At 33.1% G+C, this 14,805-nt stretch overlaps 1 protein-coding gene across 6 annotated transcripts in view; it reads right to left on the bottom strand.

Moving 5' to 3' along the window:
- Positions 1-14,805, bottom strand: part of LOC118191564 (ATP-dependent RNA helicase DDX24) — a 133,488-nt gene that overhangs the window by 86,925 nt on the left and 31,758 nt on the right. For 5 of the 6 annotated variants that reach the window (XM_085820541.1, XM_085820539.1, XM_085820542.1 and 2 more), the window contains exons 3-4: positions 6,861-6,933; positions 2,560-2,708 (exon numbers count right to left, since the gene is read on the bottom strand). In XM_085820541.1, the coding sequence (XP_085676667.1) occupies positions 2,560-2,708; positions 6,861-6,933 (222 nt within the window). The remainder of the gene's footprint in view (positions 1-2,559; positions 2,709-6,860; positions 6,934-14,805) is intronic. The other variant, XM_035362363.2, reaches the window with a different exon arrangement.

Genomic DNA, 14,805 nt, shown 5'->3' with positions numbered 1-14,805 from the left:
AACATTAATGTTCACAAGTTTATGAATGTTTCTTTCGGAACAATTTGCAATAAAATGCCATTAAAACGTTCCCTGATATTTTGAGTTTTGCCATGTATGCACTTTTTAATAACTCTTGTTTATGTAATCAACTGCATATATGTAGGTTTAATCAAAATATATGTTGATATACCAGAGGTTTTTGCCTGATTTTTGCAATCGCACATTCCAACTCATTGATTGAGGAGAGCATTGGCTTCGAAGAAGAACTACAATGGAAGAAGCAGCTAGTACAACCTGCTGCACCTCAATTACGTTTCCACATTACTTCTAATTGCAATCCCTAATTCTGCAGTTTATCAATAAAAGAATCAGCCAGTTTAGCTTTTCCTTTCAATTCAGGAGTGGAGTTTTTTTACTTTTCGTAGTCTACTACCAAACCCTTTTCTATACATGTCCAATGCATTCCAGTTTCTTGACCGAATCTTTACCATATATATCTTTCACAGTTAAAAACTCCTTAGAATCCCCATCCTCATCATACTCCGTGTACTTCAGCTTTCATAATGTAATAAGTCATTCAAAAAGCACATAAGCACCAACTGCTTCCATACCCGAGGCTGCTTTTTTATAATTTGCAGAACAATTATGCTACACTTTACATATGTCGTGATTGGATTGCATTCTGTTTATTTTGTTGCAAATGATGCAAAAATGTGACATAGCTTTCAAATCAAGCACTTTGTCAAAGTTAATCGACAAAGCAGCAACACATCCATTCAACATCGAATACCCTCTGCACCAAACTAAATATGAAATTAAGGGAAAAAACTATCGCCAGATTCTTAAAATGTATTACAAAATATCTAAACTTAGTACGAAGGTTTATAATTTACAAAATCTTGATAATACATAAGCTTTCTTAATAGGTATATCTATTTAAACGCTCATTTCAGGCTCAGAATATTGGAACTTCCGGTTTATTCCGTTACAGAAAAATGCTTATAACTTCAGTTCTATTTAACCTATCAACAAGCAGAAACTTGTATTTAATAGCCAAAGATGTATTCTTTAAAATAATGTAATAAAGTAAAAATCGAAATTTTGATTGAAAATCATCGTTTGTACGAGGTCGGATACGTGAGCACATACATATTTAACATTTGAGTGAATACCAAATTAGATGAAGAGAAAAGAGAAACATGCGAAAGTAAAACTTAGAATTAGGCCAAATAAAGTTGGTGTTTTGTCTAATTTTAATCAGATCAAATACTTTTCTCAAAACAATAACATTTAATTAGATATAAAGGCTAGATTCACATTTATTAATAACCCAACAGCAAAACATTTTAGAGAAAATTAAAAGCAAATATATTACAGTACAAAGTCTTTAAGCCGGACTCGTCGGGACTTCGGCGATTCCGGATTAGGGTTTTTTCCGGATTACAGATCATCAGTTTAAATCTGGTAAGATGGCATACAGAAATTATAAAATTAACCGTAATTTATGAAATAAAGGGCAATTATGATCTAAAGGGTATCAAAATTTACACACACACACATAAAAAAGCTTAATATTTATTTGTTTACTTTATTAAACATTTCTTTCAACGTGTGCATGCGTAAAGCATACATTTCGCATAGTTGAAATTAGAAAATTGTAACCAGAAAACTATTTGATGTGTATTCGTGATATTTATAATGACGAGGAATTTGATTTAAATCATAACAAAGACGGAGTACATCAAGATGAAATACTACATTTAGTAAGGAATTATAAGCCGAATAAAATAAAAACTTCTGCCCTGAAGATGAGGATAGTGCTGACAGATCGACTTCCAGTTCATTGCGCATCGCGACTTCCCCCCCTCTGCATAGCAGTATGAAATTGATAAACAGATTTCAGAATGGTTAGAGAAACAAAGGATATGCTTCTATCCATTTTTTGCAGCAATTCCACATTTTGTTCAATGTACATTGAAACATGCTTTCGCTTTGTAAATCCTTTGGCAGCTCCAGAATCGGAAACTCTTTTTGACATAATCGAAAGTTCAATCTTACTTTTTATAAAATTGCTCTAACAGTCTGCAAAAAAATAATAAGCCAAATCCAATTAGAAGATTAAGGAACAATGCAATCTGCAACATTAACTGAAATAGCTAATTAGATAATTTTAGCCTAACTTATACCATCTGTTATACATTTAACATGCATGCATAAACATATTATGTGCATGTGTAAAGGTATTATGCGCATGTGCAAACGCATTCTGTGTTTACGCATGCGCAGAAAGTTTGTAGCTTTGCGGTTCGGATTATAGAACATTCCGGATTATGAACGTCCAGATTAAAGACTTTGTGCTGTATTATACTCTTTTAAAATGCAACACTGAAAATATTTACATACATTCAAGATACAGATGTATCAGATCCTGCTTTTATTCCATACATATAAGCAAGAATTAAGAACGGCGGGAACTTCCGATGAAGAAAATCATAAAAATTTAACAAGATTTTTAATTCTAAGAAAATATATATAAGGAATAAAAAAGGTTAAACTTAAGTTAAAACAAATACTCACTGTTTCAGCAGCTCCTAAAATGTCTTGATGGTCTCTAATTGCACATGGAATAACACGTTCTTGAATTTCAGTAGGTTTGTGGAATCCCAAATCTCTTAATGCATACAATACTGGATCTGGTACATAACAATTGCACCATGCTGACATATCTAAAGCAAAAAAGCATTTAAAAAAGCTAATATATACATAATGAATCTATAAATATACTCAATTGTACAACACTAAATATACTAGAAGAGAAACACGCTAATGTGACAATCAAAACCGTGAAAAACAACCTTATATTTAGCGTAGGTATAATGAAACACTCAATCGATTTCGAGGGCAGCTAAAGGTTCCTCCTCATCAGGAGAAAGAAATACATAGAAAGAAGAAAATAGGAATCACAGAAACACGTGGTGCTTATCAGCACTGCACGTCGTTATAACTAGATTTTTAATCAGAGTTGCACTGGCCGCCTACTTTTACTGAGCCAGGCTGTCTGATCAAGCATAAAGATATATTAGCGAAGTTAAAATAGGGAGCGAGGGGCAAATGCACATTACGCTCAAAATCTGAACTTCAAATAATGGAAAGCAACCACTGAACGGATTTTTATACCCTCTGGTAGTACCAAGTGCGAGGAGGTAACGCCATCTATCGGCAAAAATAATTGAATTAAGACAGTAGAATTTTAAAGGCATTAGGAAGGACTGGATTGGACTTCAAATCATTAACTAAACTTTCTAAATCTTTGTGAATGTGAAAAGCCTCAAGAAAATCCAATTCGCCTATGGAAGAAGCCTTTTGGATGATTTTTGCAGACCCAAAATCAAAATTATGGTTAAAAGTCCGGCTATGATACGCTATTGAAGACTTGTTAATTTCCCCTTTTTTGACATAAGATTCATGTTCCTTGATACGAAACTTCAACGCTCTTTTTGTTTGGCCAATATATCTTAAACCACACTGACATGATATACTATAAATTCCCCAAGAATTCAAGACAGAAACGCAATCTTTTAGAATCGAAGAGTGAATTTTATTAATAGGGGAGAAACCGACTTGAAAATTGAATTTCTGGAGAATCCGTGCAATTTTATAGCTAACAGAAGGATAAAATGGAAGCACGACAAGGTCATTGATATTATTTCTAACAGTGGAATGTCTTCTTTGATGGGAATCTGAAAAATTTTTGACGGCTTTATCAATAATCACGGGAGAAAATCCACGGTCAATCGCAACTGCTCTCAAATAATTAAGTTCATTGGTAAGCAAAGATTCAGAGGAACAAACTTTTAGCGCGCGGAAAACATAATAGTAAAAAGAAGCCATTTTTTGCTTAACAGGGTGGCATGACTTGGCATGGGGTGGTAAACAAACTGCAAAGGGTTTACAGTACACAGTGGTGCTAAAATCGGTTTCATTGCGGATTATAAGAATATCGAGGAAGGGGAGGGAATTGTTGGATTCAATTTCAAGAGTGAATTGGATGGCTGGATCAATTGAATTCATAATAGATAGAATCTCGGATAAATCCTCTTTATAACCGTCAAAAAGTGCGAAAGTGTCGTCAACATACCGAATCCAAAGACGAAAAGATAATTTATCAAATAATTTCATCTCAAAATAGTGCATATAAATGTCAGCAAGTACCGGACTGAGAGGATTACCCATAGCCAATCCTTCAACTTGACGAAAATATGCATTTTGGAAAACAAAGTGGGTTTGACTTAGAGAAACTTTAGTAAGCGAAACCAACTCATTAATTTCAGTATGTGTGAAGTGAAATTCCCGAAGCCTAGTTTCAAGACAATTTAGTGCTCCTTCGACCGGAACATTAGTAAACAATGATTTGACATCAAATGAAACCATAATGCAACGAAGTGGGGAAATATTTTTAAGTTTATCAATGACTTCAACAGAATTTTTTACAGTGTGAATATTGTTATCAAGTAGAGGAGAAAATCTGGAAACTAAATATTTGGCCAAAGGATATGAAGCAGTACCTATGTTGGAAACAATTGGTCGAAAAGGAATACCGGTTTTGTGGACTTTTGGAAGAGCATAAAGTCTAGCGCAATTAGTAATAGGCGGAATAAGTGATTTCTTCAACTGAGTTGGCAGAATGTGGGAAGATTTAATAGCACTTTTTACTTTCATGAGGTCCGAAGTTGAAGGATCTTTAGGGATCGAGCAGTATGGGCCTTCATTTATCAATTTAGGGACTCCAGTAATATATGTGTGTTTGTCCATAACAACGATCTGTCCGCCCTTATCAGCTTTAGAGATAATGATATTAGTATCAGAATTAATTTCACGTAAGATCTCATTTTCCTTTTTGCTAAGATTAGAACCCAAAGATTTATTGTTAAAATTAACGTTATGAGTAATTAGGTGGCGGATTGTATCCTTCTGCGTTTCCGAAATTTTGGAGAATTTAAAGGCTTTCTCTATAGGGGCGATGATTTGAGGAATTGAAGGTCTAGATGTCTTTGAAAAGTTGAAATTATATTTTAATACTTTTAACTGATCCTCCGAAAGATTCCTATTGGAGATATTAACGATGGAGTTAACGTTTACAGTGGGAAGATCAGCTAGATAATTGGGACTATCCGACTGGTGTGTGAGTTTTTGGAATTTAGAAATGAGCACATTTTTATGCCGTTGACAAACGGTATCGGTTCTAGACCAGGATGTATATTCAAATGAGGAAAAATTTTCAGTGGAATTAGCAATTTTTAAATGGAGGTAATATAATTCAAATTCAATTTTAGATAAACGTTTGCGTGTGTCCCTTATAATGTGACGAAGAACTGCCAATTTGAATTTATGCAAAATTTTTGAAACGTGAACGGAAGCTTTAAGGCTACATTTCACATGTATAAATTTGGGAATGAAATTTTGATGTTTGCATTTAAGTAGAAACTGTATATGATTCAAGAATTTCGTACGCTTAAGGCGTAACTTACAAAATCGGTTCCTGTCAGTGGACATATTGTGAAAAGGGCACAAGCAAGAAACAAGTGAACAAAAGAAATGTAATTCCGAAAGTCCAAACAAGTAATTACTTATAACATGAAAAAAACACCAATAAATAATGAAGACAATTTTCATCAACAAATGACAAAAACATTCCAAAAGGAGAGAAACATCCAATACTGAAAAACCAATAGCCACGTGGAAAGAAGCAACGAAAGTCAAAATCGTGCACGTGGTAAACCGAAAAAATATAGAATTACCTCGAAAAATAGTTAATAGAATCTCGAAAATAGAAAGTTTAGTTAATGATTTGAAGTCCAATCCAGTCCTTCCTAATGCCTTTAAAAATTCTACTGTCTTAATTCAATTATTTTTGCCGATAGATGGCGTTACCTCCTCGCACTTGGTACTACCAGAGGGTATAAAAATCCGTTCAGTGGTTGCTTTCCATTATTTGAAGTTCAGATTTTGAGCGTAATGTGCATTTGCCCCTCGCTCCCTATTTTAACTTCGCTAATATTTCTTTATGCTTGATCAGACAGCCTGGCTCAGTAAAAGTAGGCGGCCAGTGCAACTCTGATTAAAAATCTAGTTATAACGACGTGCAGTGCTGATAAGCACCACGTGTTTCTGTGATTCCTATTTTCTTCTTTCTATGTATTTCTTTCTCCTGATGAGGAGGGACCTTTAGCTGCCCTCGAAATCGATTGAGTGTTTCATTATACCTACGCTAAATATAAGGTTGTTTTTCACGGTTTTGAACACTAAATATATTAATATATAATTAGTCATAATTTATACTCCAGCAATTTATTTTATCTTAAGGAAATTAAAGGATTTTGCATCAATAATTTTCATAGGGAAAATATATACAATTTTGTAGTTTTAGTTCAGCTACTTTTTAATATCTAAATATTTCATTAGAATCCTCAAAAAGGTTAACGTAAAAAGAAATTTCTCAAAATATACTTGTAAAGCCCTTAAGAGAAAATATTGAGAATAACTCTAATTTTCATTCAATGGTTATATATTGAATTAAAAAACATACTTTCTATGACAAAAACTCTCAGCATTTTAAACTTTTGAAATAAGAGATTTAAAGCATGGCAGATGTTTCAAAAGTTGAGACATGTAGAAACAGAAGCTCAGAAAAATATATTCTACACTATGGCCAAGAACTGATATATACAGTTAAAGTCAAATGACTGTAAACTTTTATAGCACAATGCTATTTTTAAAAATAATTAGTGGAATTTAGTCACCAACAAATTAGCAACTTTTCAGAGGGGATGCTGAAAATCTGAAAGTATCAATTATATAAATATAGTTTACACACTCACCTAAATTCTGGTTTTGTTCGTTATACTCAAATAATTCTTCTTTATGAGCAACTTTCTGTTTCTTTCTTATTTTCTGCAAGATATTTTATTTTTAGAATATTCAAGTGTTTTTATTCTCAGATACTCAAGTGTCGGCACTATTTGTGAGTAAGTAATGTTAAATGAGAGCAATAATAACAACAGCAATAATTTTACAATTTAAGAGAATAATAATAATGAAGAAACAATTTTATGACATAGAAAATTAATTCTTTATTTATAGTTCCCCTTCAAATTATCTATTTGTTAATCAGAAGTATCTCTCAACCTATGAATCTCAAAAATCAAGTTTCTGAGCAACACAAATAAGATTTTAACAGAAAAATATGGAGGGGGGGGAAGCATTTTTGGTGCTTCCTTTTTTAAAGCAGCTACCATACAGTGTCAACAAAACTGGCAAAGCCAACTACTAACTGGAATAATTTCAAATTTTAGAAACTTTTTTAATGAAAAATTAAGCAGATGGAACATTTGTAGCTCTCCCAAAGTATAAATAGGACTACGATTCTGATCAAACAAAAACTGCCCCAAACAGAATGATTCAGTGTCAATAATGGATAAGTTTGATGTCACAAACCAACATAAGATTTTTGCCTGGACTTTATGTAAACCCGATTAATTCTCGATAAGTCAGTTTAAGTTCTGTAAAAAATTACATAAGCTAACAGCTATTTACAATTTTTTAATCACAGTTTGAAAAATTAATTAAAACTTGTGATTTACCTTTGACGGAACAGCATGCAATAAATACAACGTTTTCAAAATTATAAGATACAAGTATCAAAAGTTTGCTTTTATTTGAGTATGAATAAACAGTGGTTGTGCAGTGTAAAAAACTATGACATGAAACTGAAGTTTTTTATATGTTATATTCATTTCTGATGAAATGATTGATATAAGTTTGGAAAGATCTCCACCAGTTTTCATGACTCATGGAATTTAATAATTGAATATGTTTTTATTCACATGAATATGTTGGTGTTTATGCCTGAAATGGCCTTTTTTCTTTCAAACTTTCACAAAATTTAAATGCAAGCTTTTGACATTCAATTGATAAGAAATAAGATGACTCTTCTTATAACTTTAGACTAGACATTTTTTCTTCATTCATTTGACTTTTCTACCATGAACTGCATTTTTATGTGCTCAATTATGCAGAATTTTCATGTATTCAGCATTCACAATTTATGAGCTTTCCATACAATCAAGCTTTTATTGGATCGTCAAAGGCTTATACAGAGGCCACTCTAACAATGAAATAAGATAGAAGGAGGATTGATATTTTTAAACAGTGAATTAACTATAAATATACTATTTAATTAACATCTGGGCTGACACTAATTTCTGAATGCAAATTATATAAAAATATTCATATTTAAAAAAAATTGGTACTATTCTGTTATCAGGGCTGGGTTAAGGAATGTATGTATGCATGTATGAGTTTATGTATATATATAAATACGAATGCATGTGTGTGTATAGATAATGCATGTTTGCATGTATATAAGTACAAATGTATGTGTGTGTATATACATACACACATTCATACATTTCTGAATCTGGTCCCGATAACAGAACAGTACCAAAAATTTACTACTTGTACATTTTTGTACTAAAATTTTTAATCAAATTTATATTATTCTTATATTTTTGCCACATATGCCTTAAAGAATGTGTCAACTGTATATAATTTGAAAAGCCAACTCTATATAATTTTTGAAAAGTACGTAATACTTTACTTTTTTTACAAACATGATCATAAATCCTTCAACAGGTTCTAAAAGCATGTGACACTCAGCAATGAACAGAAATGCAAAGTAATGAGGAGCCTCAATCACGCTTTGTGTTCATTGGCTGACGAGCCCCAGATGACTTACAGCTGTGTCTGACTGTCATTAAAGAACTGAAACCTTATATTTTCAGCCATATTCACACAAATAAAAGTTCTTCTACACACGAGACAGATGGATTTCAGGTTCCAGGTCTCATTGAATTTCTTTGTTAGCCTTTGCTATGCGAAGGTTGTCTACAGCGACTTCTTTGTGATTTTTTAAAATTTTCTACAGTAAAGTGATTGGATGTTTATCTGAAACCATTGCTACAGTATGCAATATATAACATAACTGTGCATGATACAAATTTGTTCTGAGAACACAGCTTATTCATAGTTTAGATTTAGGTGAAATAGAAGTCAGAACACCAAGCTCTTACGAAGAACTAATGGATGAAATGACATAATTTGTTCAAATTTTTAAGGAGGCTAGAAATAATTGATTGTTTGCTTCTTGGTGTTATATTACATGGCTTCCATAAGTTAAAGAACTGTAAGACCTGAGAAAACTTCATAAAATGCATGAAGTGATGAGTGACGGCTTGTCCAAAACCAGACATAATGAAAATCTAGCCTGCCTCATCATTTTACAATATCCTAGAAAAAATGAATGCTACAGAAAAAGATTGTAAGTTATCGCCATTTATTTCAAGTACAACAATAAAAAGTCACTTAAAGCAGTACAACAAAAAGTATCGGAAAAATGCATCTGAATCTGTTGAAATGTTGAATTCTTCACTGTATATAGATGATTTATGTATATCATGGGGGGAAAAGTGTTGAAGAGGCTTTTAAGCTGTGTTGATTTTAAAAGATGTAGGTATGATTTTATGGAAATTAAAAACTAATTCTGAGAAACTGAGATCATTGTAGGTGCAGATTGGATTTAGCAAGGATACTTGTATTTCTGATTGAAGAGCTTAGGACTGAAGTGGAATCCAGTAGATGATACATTTTCTTTAGATATACTGGGATTAATGGAGAGCTTAACCTTTTCGCGACGGCGCACCTTTGTTTAAGACGCTCGTGCGGGACGGAAGGGAATCGAAGGCAGTCACCATACAGGACGGAGGTTTTGCATCGCTAAGCCTAATTTTATAAAAAAATCGGAAAAAAAAAAAAAAAGTTTCGCTTCTAGCATCGTAATTTTTGGTACCATTTTAGATTATTACTTGAGCTCTTATATATGTCAAAATCAGCACTTAATAACATTTTTTCTTTATTTTACATGAAAATATACTTAAAAAATTGCTTATCATGTAAAATAATTTTCGGAAGCGCTATTCAAATTATTCCAAAGTTTTAATTGATAAAATCCATCAACAAAGTTTAAAATTAATAAAACAACACAATAAAGACTATTTACAGTTACAAGTAAAAAAAGTTAAATTGAAGACTGTGGTAAATCTCGAAGCATGGAGAAGTATCACTTATTAACTCTTAGAAAAAGTATTGCTTTCTAACTCTTTAGAAAATGAATCATCACTCCCATCTGCGTTAATAAATGGTTCATTGACCATACGAGGGTATTCTTCCTCTGATAAATAGCGCCTTCCCACCATAATAGACTAGAGGTGAGGCTTTTCGAAATAAAAAGAGTAGAAATGGGAATATATCTGAAGGCAATGCAAAAAGTAACAATATTCCACATACTAACCCTAAAAGGCCGTACATAGTAAAGGAAAAAATAAAATAAAAAAAGGAATTGTATGACACGCGAATGTTTTTATTAGCACGCAGCAATTTAAAGAGCTCACCTCTGTTTACGGTTTTCCTCCCCGCCTCCACTCTCGCAAGAGCTGATGAGTAAAATACCAAAGTCAAGCAGAATATATCAATCTCAAGGTCAGGAACCTAAAATTGTGTTCATTTCAAAAGTAATGGACATAGGATGCCATCTAGTGGCCTTCAGAAAAACGTTCCAGCTTAAAATGCGTATACGCATCACCTGTCCTCTGAATGCAATCTCTAGCGATGCTAGGATGGGACACCTGGCTGTAAGAGACGTTTTTACGGAATGCGTATATGGGACGTCCGTCCTGAAAGGGTTGAGGAATCTGAAGAGCACTAAATGTTTTATATTGCATACTATAGCAATGGTTTTTGATGTGATTGATTTCGTAATTCCATTTTTAGTTAGGATAAAGTGTTTATTACAAAAATTTGGAATGTTATACTGTTGGGATGATGAATTGCTGGATGACCTTAAAATCATGTGGACTAACCAGTGTTCTGAGGTTCGATGTGTGAAGGATATTTGTTCTAAGAAATGTATCTGCATATTGTGAGAACTTAAAAATCAAAATACACATATTTTGTGATGTGTCCCTTCCAGCTTATGATGCTGTAGCGTACTGTCATTACTTAGATGACAATGGTAACATTTTGGTTTCGCTTGTCATGTGAAAAGCAGAGTGGATCTTTTGAAGAAACTGATGGTGCCATGGTTGGAATAATGGCAGCAGATTAGGAAAGCAACTGGCAGAGGTTTTTAAGGATCTTATTGATATGTTTATGACAGTTTATGAGCAATTATTGGCTTTATTGATATTATTATTGGTTTATGGGCTTTATTGATAAGTTTATGAGCAATTAAGGACAAACTTCATAATTGCTCTCTATTGGATAAAGAAATGGAAACAATAAAACAATGGAAACAGTTTGAAAAGTATAATCCTGCTTTTTTAGTTAGTAGAGGTGTGCCAGTTCAGTGTTTAATAGAAGACAAATTTTGGTGGTGTATCGACACTGGCTGAAAAGAGAAGATATTCCCCCCCCCCTAAACATTCAGTGAAGGATATACCATAGCCGCAGCTCATGTTTGGTTAATCAAGTCTCCGCAAATGCAAGAATTTAGTGAAGAAATTGATTATTTGGAAAATGAAAAACCATTGAGTCCTCCCAGCAAGGTATTGCATCTATTCTTTGAAGATAAAGGTTTCTCAGAGTGGAAAGGAAGACTGAAAAATGCTCTAGCATAGCACATAATGTAAAATATCCAGTCATTCTGCCTAAATTACACAACTGCAAAACTCATGAAACATCATAATGATAAATATCTTCAAAGAGGAACACAAATTCTACATCCAGAAATCAAAGAGAGAAACTGGATTATTACTACATGAGAAGCTATTCAGAAATGTTTAACATGCTGTAGACAAAGAAGCGAACTATCAAAGTAATGGGGATCTTCCAGCATCCGCAGTGAATCCTGCAAGAGCTTTTTCAAAATGTGGAGAGGATTAATGGACTTTGTTGGTCTTTTCCAAGTTAAAACAATTAAAGGACATAGTGTTCAAGCAGTGGAGATCTATGCTTGTGTTTTTGTGTGTTTTAGTATCAAGTGTAAAGCAGATGCTAGCTAAGCTTGGTTACAGTAGATTGAAGGGTTCCCCTGGTATTATTGCGAAGTTGTTGTTTCATTTATGATAACCTCACCTCAGTAGTTGAATGCTATGGAAACCCTATTATGACATAATCGGTTGCGTGATTGCCATAAATTTTGAATGACGGGAAAAAGATTTGTAAGGGCTTGTGGTGTGTGTTGGTTAGGAAGTACATTGCTTGTTTTGTGGTTAGAGAGAAGAATGGCTGAATGTGGCAAGATTAATTTGAAGTTTATGTACGATTTGGAACGAAAGGTGCTGTGACAATATGCACACCTCTGGCAAACATATGCTTAATGAGAAAAACTTCCTGTTTTGTCCAGAGACTAACTGTCAGTTAGAACTTTGAGGAAAGGTGTTGCGGAAATCCCCTGGTGCGGTTTCCGGACACAAGGGACGTAGTAAATTACCCCATCCTAAGGCATTTCTGAAAGGACGTTAACAAAAGGAAAGTGAGGGGCTTTTGTGTGAGTTTTTTTCTGCAGTGAAAGACTTGAAAGAAGACACAACCAGTGTCATGGCTGCATCCAGCGGCCATTGTTTGTATTATGGCTTTAATGGTTGATTATTTTACTTATTAATAATCAAGAAATTCTTATTAAGTTTTTAAAATAAATATTGAAAAGACAACTGCTCTTTTCTTTTCACCCAACACAGGTGTTCAGATATTACACAGGGGCCTTATTAAATTGGTGGCAGTGGTAAAGATAAGAAAATCCATACAATCAGGTTCTGAATTTCGGCTCGAAAGTGAATACAGTCATTCGTTAAGCAAGTGTGATTAGAAATCCACGGAAAGTTATGAACATCAGTTCAAAAAATTGAATACAGTTATTCGTTAAGAAAGAGTGATTAGAGATCCACAAAAAATTACGAACATCAGTTCGAAAAAGTGAATACAGTTATTAAGCAGGTGTGATTAGAAATCCACGAAATGTTACGAACATCAGTTCGAAAAGTGAATACAGTTATTCATTAAGAAAGTGTGAATAGAAAATCAATGAAAAGGTTACGGACGACAGACCGGTTTCAGTGATTGCAGCTCTTCAAAGCAGGTGGATTAGCAAAACCATGGTAAAAGTTACGGACACCAATTTGTTGGAAGAAGATTTTCAATCTACTGAATATTGGCTGTGTCCAGATATCGTCAGCAATTTTTATAATTTGTGCAATCGTCTTGTGTCTGAGAAAATTTAGTGCAGTGAAGTGTGTGAAACAGTCATTGTCTGAAGATCATCAGATTATTGTAAATTTATAGTGTAGTGATAAAAGTGATATATCTGTCTGAATCATCAGCATCTATATATTGGTGGTGAACTGTGTGATAAGTGATAAATGAGTCATATATCATCAGTATTCAACCAGTGCAACAAGTGTCTACAAATCCAAGCAGGTAAGTACCTTGGGATTTTTTATATGGAGGCAATGAAGTAGTTTAATTTAAGTATTTCTGTAAATTAACTGTTCAGTTGTAATGGCCCAGTTATTGCATGAGAAATAATTATTTTTTATTTCATATATTTGTTCATGTGTTTAATTATTTTATAAAATTAACTTTAATATTTTGTTAATATTCATATTTATATTTCTTTTATGCTGAATGGCAATAAGTAGTTCATATTTATATTTAAATTTCTTTATGCTGAATGGCAACTAGTTCTAGTTCTGATTCATGATTGCTAGGTTTTGGTTTCAAAAACGTTGCTCGTAGCGTCGCATTTCGATAGCTGGAAAATAAAATGCAATAACTTAGCTATTTGTTTATAATTCATGCTGTTCCTAGTCATAAATTAATTTTAAACATTAGTAGCCAAGGCTACATCATGGTGACCCTATAATTCATGCTGTTCCTAGTCATAAATTAATTTTAAACATTAGTAGCCAAGGCTACACAGTCGACACTGTTTTCTGTAAAACTTAAAGAAAGGCATTGTTTGGTTTATTTTTATGTTAAGAAGCATAAATTTTAGTTTTGAATTTGTGTTCATAGATAATTAATAACTGAAATGTTAAACGTGTGCTGATATTAAGCTTATAAAATTGAATGTTTTAAACGTTAATTTTTTCAGTAAGGTGTAAAATTTTATGTTAAGAACTGAACATTTCTTTTTGGTTTTATGTTGAATTGTTAAAAGGGGAAGCTAGAAACCCTCAGTATCTTATTTGAACTGTGAGTGCGAAATCAATGTTTAATTATGAGCATGCGGATATGTGTTGTTTAATTTATTGTACTTTTGAATGCATATTTTAACATATCTCAAATTTTGATGAAAGTATATGGTATTATCATAAGCTTTTGAGTTAATTCAATTGAATTTTAAGTTTGTAAAATGTTAACAGTATTTGTAATCTGAAGATCTCAACAATTATATTTGAACTCATAATGCGCTTACTATTGTGTAAATTGTTTTGCATTTGTGTTTAGATCTATAGAATATGTTGTAAAAAAATTAAAGGTCCAATTTTATTCTCTCTTTGTGAAAATGATATTTGTTTAGAGTAATCCTATACGTAGTGTATTCGGAAACTAAGTACCGTTTCATTCTAGCGCCGTTGCAGCGCTGTGGTAGGCGTCCCGCGCATGCGCACTAGTCTTTCTTGTTTACTGACTTTCAGTTGTCGCCCTTTTGGTTACTCTATGTTGTGCTTTCAGTTTGCTGTGCACATTCAAAATGTTTAAGACAATTAG

Source organism: Stegodyphus dumicola, chromosome 7 (assembly GCF_044657685.1).
Source record: "Stegodyphus dumicola isolate Sdum_Otavi_A_Nest chromosome 7, ASM4465768v1".
Taxonomy (NCBI): domain Eukaryota; kingdom Metazoa; phylum Arthropoda; class Arachnida; order Araneae; family Eresidae; genus Stegodyphus; species Stegodyphus dumicola.
Note: the sequence above shows the minus strand (reverse complement) of the source record. Positions and strands in the feature narration are given on the sequence as shown.